Source organism: Mytilus galloprovincialis, chromosome 4 (genome assembly GCF_965363235.1).
Source record: "Mytilus galloprovincialis chromosome 4, xbMytGall1.hap1.1, whole genome shotgun sequence".
NCBI classification, from domain to species: Eukaryota; Metazoa; Mollusca; class Bivalvia; order Mytilida; family Mytilidae; genus Mytilus; species Mytilus galloprovincialis.
This window is the reverse complement of record NC_134841.1, coordinates 46624459-46639658: the sequence shown is the minus strand read 5'-3', so window position 1 is coordinate 46639658 and position 15200 is coordinate 46624459. Positions and strand designations below refer to the sequence as shown.

General features: G+C 31.9%; 1 protein-coding gene and 1 long non-coding RNA gene across 3 annotated transcripts in view; one reads left to right on the top strand and one right to left on the bottom strand.

Moving 5' to 3' along the window:
* The window catches only part of LOC143072279 (vacuolar protein sorting-associated protein 33B-like), a 164169-nt gene that overhangs the window by 118536 nt on the left and 30433 nt on the right, over positions 1-15200 (top strand). Inside the window, exons 1-6 of one of the 2 annotated variants that reach the window (XM_076247146.1) lie at positions 9777-9889; positions 11110-11190; positions 13119-13183; positions 13649-13766; positions 14386-14526; positions 15094-15198. In XM_076247146.1, the coding sequence (XP_076103261.1) occupies positions 9806-9889; positions 11110-11190; positions 13119-13183; positions 13649-13766; positions 14386-14526; positions 15094-15198 (594 nt within the window). In that variant the 5' untranslated portion in view covers positions 9777-9805. Of the gene's footprint in view, positions 1-9776; positions 9890-11109; positions 11191-13118; positions 13184-13648; positions 13767-14385; positions 14527-15093; positions 15199-15200 lie in introns of those variants that run through there. The other variant, XM_076247147.1, reaches the window with a different exon arrangement.
* Positions 5389-7721, bottom strand: LOC143070636 (uncharacterized). Its single transcript, XR_012976611.1, has 3 exons — positions 7498-7721; positions 6488-6550; positions 5389-5735 (listed from the first exon to the last, which is right to left on the bottom strand). It is a non-coding gene; the product is annotated as an uncharacterized LOC143070636 (long non-coding RNA).

Below are 15200 nucleotides of genomic sequence, written 5' to 3'. Positions count from 1 at the left end.
TATACCTCAAATAACAGCAGTCATATCGGTGTACTCGATCATAAATGATTATTTTTTTTGGCAGGAGGATTTTGGGCTAACATTAATTTCGTCGACTTGTAATAGTAAAATAAATTAATCTAGACATAAACAGGAGGGGCCAAACAAAATACATAGTAGTAAACAATTTGAACAAAAGGTGAAAAAAAATCCGTCCGTATTATTGCCTTTTTATGACCCGAAACTCGTGTTTTGTCTTGAACAGGTGAAAACTGAAATTCCCTCAACAGAAAAACAAATTGTCGTACCATAAATATATTTTGAAGTGATCGTAACAAGACATACATAATCTAATTCTTCTTGAGTTTTAAACTCGTCCTCGGCATTAAAGTTAAACATTCATTATGTGTTTATACAGTTAAAAGATACTTACCCGTCAGTCAGACAGTAGAACGATCGCCATTTGTGTTGTCAATAAGGAAGCTTCCATTTGATTCTTAGGGGGTAGTATGAAATTTAAAACAAGACAAAACACGAGTTTCGGGTCATAAAAAGGCAATAATATTTTCAGGGGTATAAAAAAGCCAGGATCGAAAAAATGAACAATAAAAAGGCATGACAGAGACTACAAGTAAAAAAAATGCAGGACATATTTATTTTCATCCTAGCCTCCCTAAGTATCAAGTGGTACCTCCTTGAAAAAAGACCAACCTATATGCCACATTTGTAAACGTTATATATATGTCCTATATGGGGAGGAGGGTCCTGATTCCGAAATCCTGGGCTTCAAAACAGGAAATCCCTAAGTCCCGTATTTAAATTAATTTAAATCCCGACATCCCGAGATTCGAAAACAGAATTCCCGGCGAGCTTAAAAACACCCGATCCCGAAATCCCGAGCTTAAAAGTACCCGACCCGAAGTCCCGATAAAGGTCCTATCCCCCTCCTTTATGTCTAAAATATTGTATGTTTTGTTATTGTCATTCTAGACTACATATATATGAACTTCCGGCCATCCTTCAGTGATTCTCTATATGAGACAATATCTGAAAAAGTCTAATTTCCATGTCCCATCTTTCACCAGCATTTTTTTTTTTCATTCGGGCATCTTTTTGGATTTGGAAATTTTAAGTTTCAGTATTAACTCGAATATATAATGCACCAACTACAACCAATTAAAACATTCTTTTTAATGTTTCGTCTAATAAGATATTTAAATTTAAATGGTCAAGCCCCTCCCAAAAAAATCAAATTGTCCCCTGTTATTTTCAGGCTGAGCTGAAACTAATCATTCAATATTGTTTCTCGTGTATCATTGCATGTGAAACGTATTGGATTTAGAAGGAACGTACACGTATGGTTTCGGATCGGGAATGAAACGCGAAATATATACGAAAATTATCGATTTTATAGAAGTTTTATAAATCTTTATACATAGATAAGTGACCAATTTTTTCTCAGTAAAGAAATATTCTTAAAACGAAAGAGAGTGATAGAGTAGACTGAGTAGGCGGATTTAGGGGGGTCAGGGAGCCCGGGCCCCCCTTTTTGGGAAAAAAATTGGTTGCTCATATAGGAAATCACTGAAGCGTGACTGGAGTGGGCCGCCTCTTCGGTCAGTCAGTGGGCCCCCACTTATGAATTTCTGGATCCGCCAGTGGGTGGGGAAGATCTTTCAAAGTTATCATGAATTGGAACAATTTGTTCAAAACTATCAGTCGATATCAATTTTATACAATTGTATTAAAGAAACATTTGGAACACCATTTTTGACTTAGAAAATGCATTTGTTTTTTTTTTTATTTGCAGGAATCGTTAGATGGAAATGTTCGAATTAGAAATCGGTAGCCAATAATCCCATGAGGGTCATTTCTGCATGCTATAAAGTGTTGGAAAAAAGAAAGATGTCAAAAAGGTATGACAATATATGTATATTAATAGCTTATGTAGGTGTATCATTTCTTTGTCTGTATACCTTAGGTCAAGAAATCGACTTATGTAATTTATAATGTCAAAACTTGCATTTCACTGTCATATATATAGAATATCAATTTGTACTCTAGTATATATCGAAATTAAAGCATAACAACTATTTCATAATTTGATGCTTTATGAAAAACTCTCTTGTATTAATTTTAAATTTTATTTTGCAGGATATATAGGCTCATAGACATTACTTGTTGTGGAGGATTTTGACATTGGAAGTTGATAACAACACATAAAATGCCACTCAGTTGACAACTTTAAGTGAAGATGCACTGAAAAATTGAGCGTACATTGTGTGTGATCGTACAAGAACTGCTGGAATTTGCAAAACTTTTAAACTTTCATTTTGACAATTATCTATATCATAAACTATCTACAGTAACTTATCACATTGACATGCTTTTTTGGTTAGGATACACATGATGTAGCAACTATATCATGTCATGTAGGGGGAAATCATTATTTTGTATATATTTAATTCGTTTTAAAAACATTATGTATGTGATTTCACTGACTTTTACTTGTAATATCATAAGGTATTCTTTTGCACTTTTCTTAAATATATGCTCATTTGATTATATAAAGAATTACGTTTTAAAATAAGTTTTATTGTTGTATTTTGCCTGATTCAATATAGTTATTATAACAAGTTTAATTAACTTTAGTACTTATGGAAAATTATGTACGCTTAACAATATACCATGTTCCACATTTGAACACCGTCAATTTGAACATCTATGTCAACTGTTCTGAATGTAAACGTCTGGTGTTCTGAATCTTAACATTTTGGTTTTTGAACATATTCTGTGTGTTCAAAAAGTATTACATGGCTGTTGAACGCGTAGACGTATTGAGATTTTGAACATTCAGACACGTTAAATCGTTGAACACTAATGTGAAGGTCTTTAACATGAAGTGTTCAAAAATGAAACACAAAGGTATTAAAAACTGAACACCACACATTCAATTGATGAACACTAGTGAATACATTTGGAACACCATTACACGTTCAAAAAGTGTTACAAAAAAGCGTTCAAGCAGTGTTTTATTTCATAACACTTAGATTTACAGTGTGGTAACAACACTTTTTTATTCAAATATATTCGGACCTTTCCGTATCTTATCATCAGCATGGTCAAAGGTATTACTCCCAGAGGTATTGTGAGGTGGGCGCATTACATTTGCGCGCATTTGGGGATTAAAATGTTTTACGTTTGCGCGCAACTTTCGATTACGTTTGCATGTATTTGTCTTACATGTAAACTCAGGTATAAAGGGAATATTATAAAATATAAACTTATAAAAATATAAAAGACTATTATTTTCATAATAATTCCGCCCCTGCAATTGTTGTTTCCTGTTTTCTAAAAAGAATTGTATTTATCCATTTCCTGCTGAGGCGGATCCAGCCATTTAAAAAAGGGCCCGCAGTGATGTTAAGGTTGTTCGCCACATGAAAAGATACAAAATTGCAGTGTTTCCAATTTCAGTGTCCGGTAAATAAATAGTTGTCTCCAATCATGGTATAGTCGGTGTGTATAAAGACAATAGATGTAGATTTTGAAAAAAAAAATACAAATCTATTTTTAGACCAAGGGAAAAGGTCACGTGACCACCCGAAATAGAAAGTAAAATACTGACAAATAAATCGTAGTAGAACAAGGGCATGCCGACGTTAAAATTTAAAGTTTAAGACACCTTTCGGTAGCCTACGATCTAAAGTTCATTAAAAAATCATGGCAAAGTGTTGTTTTTAAAGATAATGCATATAAACCCAACTTCAAAGTCAAATCGTTTCACATTTCGTGCTTTTTCGGAGTTTCGGACACATTTTTATCACTTCTTATAATATCTGTATTCTTTGCCATATGTTAGGGAAGTGTAATTTCAAATTCTCTTTCTGGGAAACCAAAAAATATCGACCTTAGTGGCCAGTATGCCCTTGTTCTACTCGTTTTTATAACCGGCTCTTCAGAATTTCAGTTAAATCGTCGATATTAAAACGCTCCATTGACTTTCAATGTTCCAAACGAGTTACTCCCCTTTGTTAACAGAGAACGCTGATTTTCTTTCTAATAATCAAAATTAAGCTTGTTTTTCTGTCCGTATGATGTTTTCATTTTTTATAAATACTCTCACATTACAGTTACTTTGTATTTGTTTGTGTTTTCAGTACAGTTGGATAAATAATATAGTTGGAAAAAAGGGGGAGGGTTCGGAGAACAACATATTTCATCAGCGAATTTTGAAATCTTCGTTTTCATATTTTGCACTGTAATAAAGGCACTGCTAATTTATGAAATTTATTGTATGCAGTTGCAGTCATTCTTACATTGATATGCAAATATAAAAATAAGACGATGTGGTCAGATTTTCATTGGCATTGACCATTCATATTGACAACTACATGTATCCAGATAAGATATTCAAATATTGTGGATATAAGCAATAATAATGATAGGTCATTGTACAACACTCATTAATGCAGTGCATTCTATAAAGATAAATTAGAGTCTAGGAATACTTGAGAGCGCCTTCATTTCATACATTGTATTTTTTTATGTCTACTGTAACCTTTTCTGTTATTTACTGTTTTGCCTGATAATCATTACAACAGACATACACTAACCAGCACTATCTTCCCTTTTTATTTTTGTGCAGTGAGTATATAATTGGTCATTATTATCCCTTTCAGACTCTGATACATGAATCATGAATTCTTGCTCAGAGAAATGTTGAATTTATTTTGGTGTACTTGTTGCATTGTTATTCTAATAATGTCATGTTCTCCCTAGATCATAATGGAATTGCCCATTGAGTAGCAATTAGCTATATATTTAAATGGTCTGCTTTAGGTTCATTAATGAGCAAATACTTTAACCTATAATGGTTTCTTTTTAAATTGTTATTTGTATGGAGAGTTGTCTCATTGGCACTCACACCACATCTTCCTATATCTAAATACATTAACAAGCAGGGCACTATCAGCCAAGGCATGTTTAGGCTTTTGACTTGGCCACTAAATATGTTTAATTGCAAATATCCTTAATGCTTATACTTATCTTTCATATTTTTCACAAGTCGGGCCCTATATTGATAATATTAGTTTTTCCCCTTGCTTTATACCCCTGTTATAATATTCAGCTGGAGAGGTTTTTGCATGGTCATATATATGTAATTTAATATCATGCTCAAATGAGAACCATTTTGATATATAGGTATAAGTTCAAAATCAGCATTATAGGAGTAATAGTGGTTCTACTCAGAATTGGTCTATCTGTATAAAGAATTGGAAATATTGTCTAACATAAGAACACTTTCATTTTTATTGCTAAAAGTAAAAAAAAAACTACATTCACGTTTTGAATAAAATACATTCATTTGGTAGTTTTACTAATGTCATAGACAAAGAATGTCACCTGTCAAACTGTTGATAAACATTTCCAATAAACAGTGTAATATCCTAGAAGGAATAATGTATACTTCCTACCTCCTTAATAATGAATGATTTCCTACACATTTATTTTAATCACTGAATCCTTGTAGTACATGAATATCACATTGAATTTTCTTTTTCTATTCACATTGATTTATCACTTTTTATTCTCATAGCAATTTTGAAGTAAAAATAACACATGACTGGTGATGAATATTTTGGAATCAATCCTTCCTTTTTAGGGTTTATCCAGTTGACATCATAAAAGCTATGTTTTACTTCTAGTGTAAATATATAGGTCACTTTAACACAGTTTGGATATATTCATTTGATCTGAAATATAATAATAATGAAAATTAACAAATCATTGATCATTATGCATTTAACTCACTGTAAACAAGTCAACCACCATTATTCATTATAATTAAACACAAAATTTCAAACAAGTCATGTACATTGTAGATGTTTCAAATGCATTGGAATATTTTAACTAATATACAAATATACTATGATCATTATAACATCTCCAAAGATTGTGATCACCTTCATCATAAATGCTTGTTCAAAACACACTATCTGGAATTCATCCTGTCAACAAGACTTGTGAAATCAGGACCCAAGAAAATACATGTCATATACCATTTATACATATGTAATGAAACTGTTTGTAAAATCTAATAATGTGCAGCTCTAAATTATTAAAAGTCTTGATTGTTTTGAAATTTCATAAAAAAATTAGCTGATCATATTTTAAAAAGTGTTATTGTGTTATGACATGTAAATATAATGACAGCAATGAACATGAGCTTGAAGTTATATAATTAAAGAGATGCATTTTGTTCAATGGAATTTCTATAAATTCAAATCTAGTACCATATTTAAATTATAATCATTAATGCAAACAGTTCATTAAATGAAATTATTGATTTCAAATTTAGTTTGAAATGACAAGAAAACTAGAGTTTAGGTTAAACTACTGATAAATTAATAAAACAGAATACATTTTGTAGTACAGATGGAAAAACTATCATTATTTAATCATGATTGGCAATCACACCTCAATTCTTTTTTATACTGAAATTTACCTGTTTAGTCAATTCCAATTGATGACATATTAATTTCAAAGTACAGCACAGTTTGGTCACATCCTGTATTAAAGAAAACAGAGAACACATGAATAATTGAAAAACTTGATATGCCAAAATTAAATCAGATAATTTATCCAAACAATCTTGATCAATCAAATAAATAATTAAAGATCTATCTATACCTTTTATATTGCAAGGCTATCTTTTTTTACACCTTTTTTTTGTATATTTATTTACTTATTCATGCTGTGATATGATAAAGGATAAAAAAAAGGCATTTTTCCTTAAACTATGAATACTTTGTACTTGCTAGCTAGCTACACAGACATTTATATAATGTGCACACACTTACAACTTTTTAGCCTGATACTGGATAATTATAATTTATAGAGAAATAAATGAAACATTTATGAAAAGGGCAATTATGATCCTCCTCTTTCTCCTGAATGAAAGTTATAGTTATTTTGACAAAGATTTATAAACAATGAAGTTTGTCATACAATATATTTGAACTCTCAATATATTCAGAGTTATGGTTTTTTTTATACATCAATATTTAAAATTGATTATTCATAACTTTTCATTTGAAAAATATCCCCACATTTTTATTTCTATACTATTTTCCATGAAATAAAGTACCGATGAAATAAATACAAATTCAGGTTTGTCTAATGATACATGTCAGTCTGATTAGACAATCAATCAGTAAATTTTTGTAAATATTTATAATTGAATTTTTCTGAAATCAAATGGCAATTTATTGTAAGTAAATAACGAACACTACAAATAACAAATACTGTTATATGCCCGAATCCAGATTTATTTTCGACTTAAAAAATGAACACTTCATAGTGATCACGCGGTCAGATTATAAAATTAACATGGTCAAGTTGGAATTCGATAACACCTCCCCCTTTTTTGTAAAGAAAAAGAAAACAACACCTAACGTTTCGCGAATTTAACACATCGTATGAAAACAAACATGACATAAGTCATATTGTACTTACAGTTGGATACTTGAGTCATGTTTTCCGTCAGGAACATCATCAAATCGTATGAAAAACTCATAAACAGCTGACACGCACTTGCTTGTTTTGATGCCTTTTCAAGCTTTGAAATGACGTTGAGTGTAAGAATAAATGTGCTGACAACCAATAGAAACGACTACATGACGTCACAATTAGATTGCGATAGAATCGTTGAAAACTTATGGAGAACTGCCTTAACATTACTGCGGGGGGGGCTAACCAAGGACAGGAAAAAAGGGGGGTATTTCCAACTACATTTCCCCATTCAATTGCATAGATCGTCCAGCTGCCCCCCCCCCCCCCCCCCGTGACCACCACACCCACTCCCAAACCCTGGGTCCGACACTGTCATGTTTGAATTTGTAGAAGAGAACTAGACCTATCTTAATCGTCTATTTTCCAGTGATTACCAATTTATGCCCGTCATCATTTCACCAGAAACTGGGCTATTATAAGAGGGGGACGGGTCTTTTTTTCGGAACATCGGGTTCGCCGGGTGTTTTTAACCTATGGCTCGGTATTATGGGAATGATCCTTTCGGGATCCGGGAATTCTTGTTTCTAATTTCGGAATGTCGGGTTTTAAAGTCCTGGACCTCGGAATGGCATGTTTTAAGCCCGGGATTTCCGCGGAATCAAGACACTCTTATAATAAGAGAGGCCAGTGGCGAATCCAGAACTTTTCCTAAGTGGGCCCTCTGACTGGCCTAAGGGAAGGCCCGCTCCAGTCATGCTTCAGTGATAATGATTCCCTATATAATCAACCAAATTTTCCCACGAAAGGGGAGTGGCCGGCCCCCAGCCTCCCCCGATCCGCCTATGAGAGGCGATTGCTTTTTTTCGAGCGATAACAAACCCTTTTCCATCCCAAATTAATGTTCTATACAGCGAAATTTATTTAAGGTGGTATGGGAGTCTAAAATAAAAATGATAGAATTTGTTCATACTATCCCAAAACGTAGTATCTATTGATATATGTTGAAATATATAATAAAAATGAAAGGTCACCGTGCATTTTCTCAAGCTACAGGTCGCGACAAAATGACACATTTTGTAAGGATTATTCAGGAAAAAACACCATTTTGTGGTTAGAAACTAAACAAAATGATAGAATTGTTAAATACTTTATAAGGAAAAGATAGCTTTCTGAAAATGCTTTGAAAATTTCAAAAGAAAAGATAGGGTCACCGTGGGTTTTTTCCGGCTAAAATACAAAATAGGAAAATTCCAGGTAAAATCCTTCAGAAAATGCACTATTTTAGAGTTACCTCCCCTTAAAATGGCAATTTAAAAAAAACCCCAACCAAACAAAAATAATCAATTTTTGCAAAAATATTAATATTTATAAGTTATATTCTTATAAATTGGTTCTTTTAAATGAAAATTCATATTAAATATCTGCATTCCTGCATCAAATTTTGCTAACTTGATAGAAAATATGGACCTTCGGTTCATTGTTTTTTACAATCTAAGATGGAGAAAGACACCCATACCACCTTAAGCAAGAATTTTTTATCAAATTTTGATTTGGGCAGCCTCTAGTTGTGTTGTGAAATAACCAGTTAGTAATAAAGTATTTTCTTCAACTTAAAATCTATTAAATTCCCAAAAAAAGAAGAGAAAACCATGACAACTGAAACAAAGACTTAAATCATTGAACTATGCTTCGACAATACATTTTGGTGTGTTTTTTTCTTTCAGAAACTATAAACACTATCTTTTAAAACACGACTGAAACAAACACCATTTTTAAAATTAAAAAGTCGGCACTTTTAAAAATTAAAAAGACGGAACTTCAATGGTATACGGAAGTTGGATTACAATTAGTTCTGCTTTCATTTTCAGGGAAAACGGTACTATTTATTCTGCCATAGGCGACAATACTAACATTTTCTAAATTTACCAGTTTTTATAATAAAAACCTGGACAAAACAGTTATGTGTGGTGTTACAACTTTATTATTGTATTCTAAAAATTAAAGCCAAATAGTATCATGACCAATTTCCAACGGAGCTAGTTTATGTTATCCATGCCCACCGTCATTTTGCACCAAATTTTTGAAATTTTGTAAGCCTTTTCGAATAATTCTCTAGAAAATATTTCAATAGGTTTTAAAATTTATTTTATAAATTTACACACTGCAGTTATTCATAGATAAATAAAAAAATATATTGTACCCTACATCCAATCACAGCGCTCCTAATTTGACTTCCTTCACCTGTCTTGGGTACACAAAAGGCCAACCTAATGCTGGGAAAATTAAATACTACCGTTTTCCCTTCAAGAAAATGGCTGGATCAACAACAAATTTTCCAAATGTTCAAAGAATACGAGATATGGTTCGAAATGACCTTGCATCCCTGCTTGATTCTGTACGAAATATCAGATTTAAAAGTGATAATTAGATACATTGTTCTACAAGTATTATGGCATTTGAAAACGAAAAATCATAATAAATCTGGAGTGAAGTCAGGATATTTTACTTTTTGACCCTTAGTCCGAGATTACTCTGACGTCCGACGACTGTTTTGCCAGACAAGCTGGGGCCCCAGCTTGTCTGGCAAAGCAGCCGTCGGACGTCAGAGTAATCTCGGACCATTTGACCCTATAGTAACGATTCTGTGGATTCGGAGTTCAGAGAGCTCTGTTTTCTTATCAGATTTCCTGTCGAATGCTTTATTAGAACTACTTGAAACTCTACATTCACACTGTTTAATTGAGACCCCTTTTAGAAAACCAAGTCTAGATAACTTGGAAATCCATGTTGGGCATGAAATCTTGTAAATATTTCTGTTGACAACATGTACATGTAGCAGGTTGAGAACCACTCCAAATGAGGTGCATCACAAAAATATTGGACAAAGACCGATAGATTAGGGGATGTTTTGTTATAGTCTTAGAAAATGAAGGAAAAAAATAAGCCTCTATAACTTAAGGATGTACATACATGACATATTATACTAAAAATTTCTAGAATTAAACTTTTTTCTTAATCGATTTTTGAGTTTATAAGACTATAAGAATATAATTAAAAAAATAAAAACTGAATGAAAAACAAATATATGCATGATATGTAACTTATCAACAAAGGACAACCACTGAATTACAGACTCCTGACTTGTGACAGACACATACATACAGAATGTGGCAGGGTTTAACAAGCTAGCAGGATCCCAATCCTCCCCTAACTTGGGACAGTGGTGAAAAAGTACAACATATGAACTATAAAATCAGTTGAAAAAGGCTCCACTCATCTGATTTAAGCTTGAATCAGAGCGTTTTAAATGACTAAATCAGTTAAAATCTTCACATATACTAATCGAATCAATTGAAATAGACACTTACATGTTTAAAAAGTGTCCAAAAACTTTTGTTAGATGAACCTGAAATTTGTGGCCAAAATCGGCCCTTACCGGACCTACACCTTTTAAATATTCACATTTTTAGGTATAAATGAAAACAATAATGATTACAAAAATGTATCTCTAAGATGTTAATTTACATTCAATTTCATATTTTAATTATTTCAATATGTATAGACATTTACTTAGTGAAAAGCAAATTATAGATAGAATTATTATCTTTTGAACAGTTCAAAGGAAAGAAAGATTTAGTACTGGATACAGAGCTTATGAAACCATTAGACAGAGTGGCTGGAGCTACAATGCTTAAGGTATTATTATAATGGATATATTATTCTCGAAACTATATATAAAAAGGAAAATGTGGTATGATTGACATTGAGACAACTCTCCCCAAGAGACCAAATTGACACAGAAATTAACAAATATAGGTTACCGATCAACCTTCATCAACGAGCAAAGCCCATACCACATAGTCAGCTATAAAAGGCCCCAAAATGACCTTGTAAAACAATTCAAACGAGAAAACTCACTGCCTTATTTATATAAAAAATGAAACGAAAACAAAAATGTATGACATAAACATTTGACAACTACTGAATTATAGGCTCCTGACCATATTCCCCAGTCCTCATACAAAGCTATAGCAAGTTCCTTTTTTTATAATCTTTCAAATGTGATTCATCTGTACCCATAGAATCCACAAAAATGGGTATTGAATAAATATTGATGAATCCAAAGTAATTGGTCCACTATATGTATACATTTTATGGAATGAATGATATTTACACTTTTATGATTTCAGCAAAGAAATGTACTATGATCATGATTAATTTGTCCACTTTTTATGTTATATAGACAATAACTGTTAGGTTCTTTAAATATCAGCTGCATTTGTACGAGGCTAGGAAACAAGGTGTATTCAAGCTTTTAGCGAGCTACTACACCTGTTTCGAGACGAGCTGATACTATACAAATATAGCCTTTGTATGAGGTCTATACAAGGATATACATGCATTGACCTGAAAGAAGTATATTGACTGAGGACGATATATCCTGTATTGACCTCATACAAAGGTTATATTTGTTATATTATTAATTTCCAACCATATTTGTATCAAAATCGTCATTTAGGATTATTGGAATTTTATAGATATTACATTGTCTCCTTGACAGTAACAACATATTTACTTTTTTTTTTTACATCTTATGTATATAAAGATTTTTTGTCAAATAATCGATGCCAGATATCATGTGTTATAAAACGTTAAACAATATCTTGAAATTCATTACATGACGTCACAAAGTATATTGGTTTTTAGATATTCTAAAAATTACCGTGCGATATGCTTTTTGCCGGTCAATATGCTTTTTGCTATCCGCCGTTTTCTCTACGCCGTTTTCTCTCTACCTTAGGAAATATAGTTTAACATGTGACTATCTCTAAACGAATCAAATTTGTTAAAATATACGAATTAATAATATTTAAAGACACTAAACAGTTATTGTCTTTATCCTGCAATTAATTCTGTATATTGTTTGTATTTTTGAAAGACACAAAAAGTAACATATTTAGCATATATTTGATATGTAATCTCTTGAGGTTGGCATAGTAATATCAAAATCACACATTACGCTGAAGACGGGTTCACAGAAAAGAATCTCAAATGGTCAACAATAATACATCGCTCAAGGTGAATAATTATCTATTTTAACATAACAACTAATTTCAACAGTAAAAACAAATAACAAAACATTGTCAAATTTGAAACAGAAGTGTACAAGTTGTCCTATGCTTCAGACTTGACATTAACTAAACATGCATGCTGAAATTGACATGGTTGATTTTGTAACACAACCATGCATACACATTCAAGTTTTGAAATCGACAATTGTCATCGTCATTGGAATGCAACTGGAATACACATTCTGATGTCACACAGGTTCAAACAATACTCATTCCGGCAGTGGGCAGAGCTTTAAAGCGAGTTCTGTATAGTATACAGATACATTATAGCGATATCTGTAGGGCTGTATCTATAGTAGGACACCCAATTGCAGGATAAATATAGTTTATTATAGATTATAACTTAATACGCCAGATGCATGGTTCGTCTACAAGCTAAAGCTTGCATTACACCGGTTTCTAAACCTGGTACAAATACAGCTGATATTTAAATACACTATACAGTTATCGTCTATATAATTGGCTATAAAATTCACTTATTTCTGATTTCAGCAAAGACATGTAGATAAAATTTTCAAGCTAGACCCAACACAGAAGTCAATACATGGATGTGAACAGTATGTATATCATGTATATCTTGAAGTGCTGTTAAATTTTTCATTTCAAAGTGAAACAAAACATGCCATTTCACAAGAATTCCTAGTTTTTTTTTTAATTTGCACAAGCAAGATTTAAATTAGTGAAAGTAGAAATATTATAACTTAGGAGTAGAAAGAAGGAAAATTTGTTTCTCCCTTGAATACTTTCAGTCTATTAAAAAATCTGTGATCTAGGACAGGTAAACAATAGTGCTTTTTAATACTTGTGACTTCTACCATTTACAGTACCTGAATTTACTTGTTCTTTGCAACAAACAGTCTACATACATGCATGTCAGAAATTTACCATTTATTGAAAATTGAATTTCGTTGTTCACCTATACCCAAGAAATCAACGAAAACTGGTTTCAAACGAATAATAATGAACCCACAGTATCATGTAAATAGCTTACTCATTTATGTAGAATATATTATTTTTTACAGGAGGGTGTATTTAGTACGGCCACAAATGACCACCATGAAGGTCATAGCTGACCATGTCAACTCAGATAGAAGCAGCAATATCAAAAGAGAGTATAGAATTATTATGGTGCCTCGGAAGGTCAGTTTTCAATTTCTTCCATTTGATGGAACCATTAGTCTTTTTTAAAAATGACTTCGTCAGAATAGGACCTCCATAAAAATACTAATGAATAAAAGGAAATAATGGTATATATGTAAATCAGACTTGGGAACATTACAGAAAACTAACTGAAGACATCTAGAGGTCAAGATACATATTTTCTTAAATTCTCTTATGGTTTTAGCCTGTTATCTATTTCTTGCATGATTAGATATTTCTTTTTTCACACTTCATGGAGTGTGATATGATAAAGTGACACGAAAAAATCTCTTAATTTGATTGGCTTATCCAGCATCTCAAGATGATATTACTGTGTTTCTATTGGTTATTCGTTAGGTCAATGATGACATTCAAAGGTTAAGACTATGTAAATTTGGTCCATGACAACAGACATTGTGATTTCTTCAATAAAATACAAAACCGTCATATATTTATTTCACCTGACAAATTTTATTACATTCTGAAGCATATACATAAAGTCTTTAAATGTCTGATGTTTAAGTTTGACACAAATTTTATTAATTTGAAAAGTAGTTGACATTTACATGTATTGTAAAAAATAAGACATTAAATTATCTATGATATGTTTATATTTCAGTTACATGTATGTGAGATGATACTTGAACACGAGGGTGTTATGGGATATATAACAATACATGAGCTACAGATGGATCTGATACCACTAGACAGAGATATACTCTCATTAGAGTTACCCCAGTTCTTTAGGTCATTTTATCTGGTTTGTATTTAATTTATTACTACTAATTATGGTGCCCAAAATTTCAACTATACAATCAAATGAATTACAAAATAAAGCACAGAAATTGATTAGAATGATAAGCATGATTAAAGTAAAAAAAAAAACATGAATACACACTCACACTTAGTAACCTGATATAAACCAAGTCATTGATAAAACCTTAGTTATTATGGGTGCCACTATGACCTGGAGAAATTACATAATTCTTAATAGTTCTAGGTCTATGGGAGACAACTCATGGTCGATTTTATTTCATTTATATCTATAATATGTTCACACTTTTATTGTTTGTTAAAAAGGTTGTACTAACATACCCATGTGGGGGCTTTAGTGAAATAAAATGTCTTATGTCTTTATCTATATATATATATATATATATTATTTTTTTTTTACAAACAACAATGAAATTTTCTATGATTTTCTTTCCTTCAAAAAGGGAGTGCAATAAATTAGATAAGTTTGAAGTAACACACAAATCTTTAGATGAAAGATTCCAAACAAATTTCATTTCATTAGATAATCTTTATGATTTGTGCTTTTTTACAGGAAAGTGACCATACCTGGATACAAACAATAGCCAAATCACTTATCAACATCCAGGCTCTATGTGGAATTATTCCTAATGTTTATGGTATTGGCAAGGGATCAAAGGT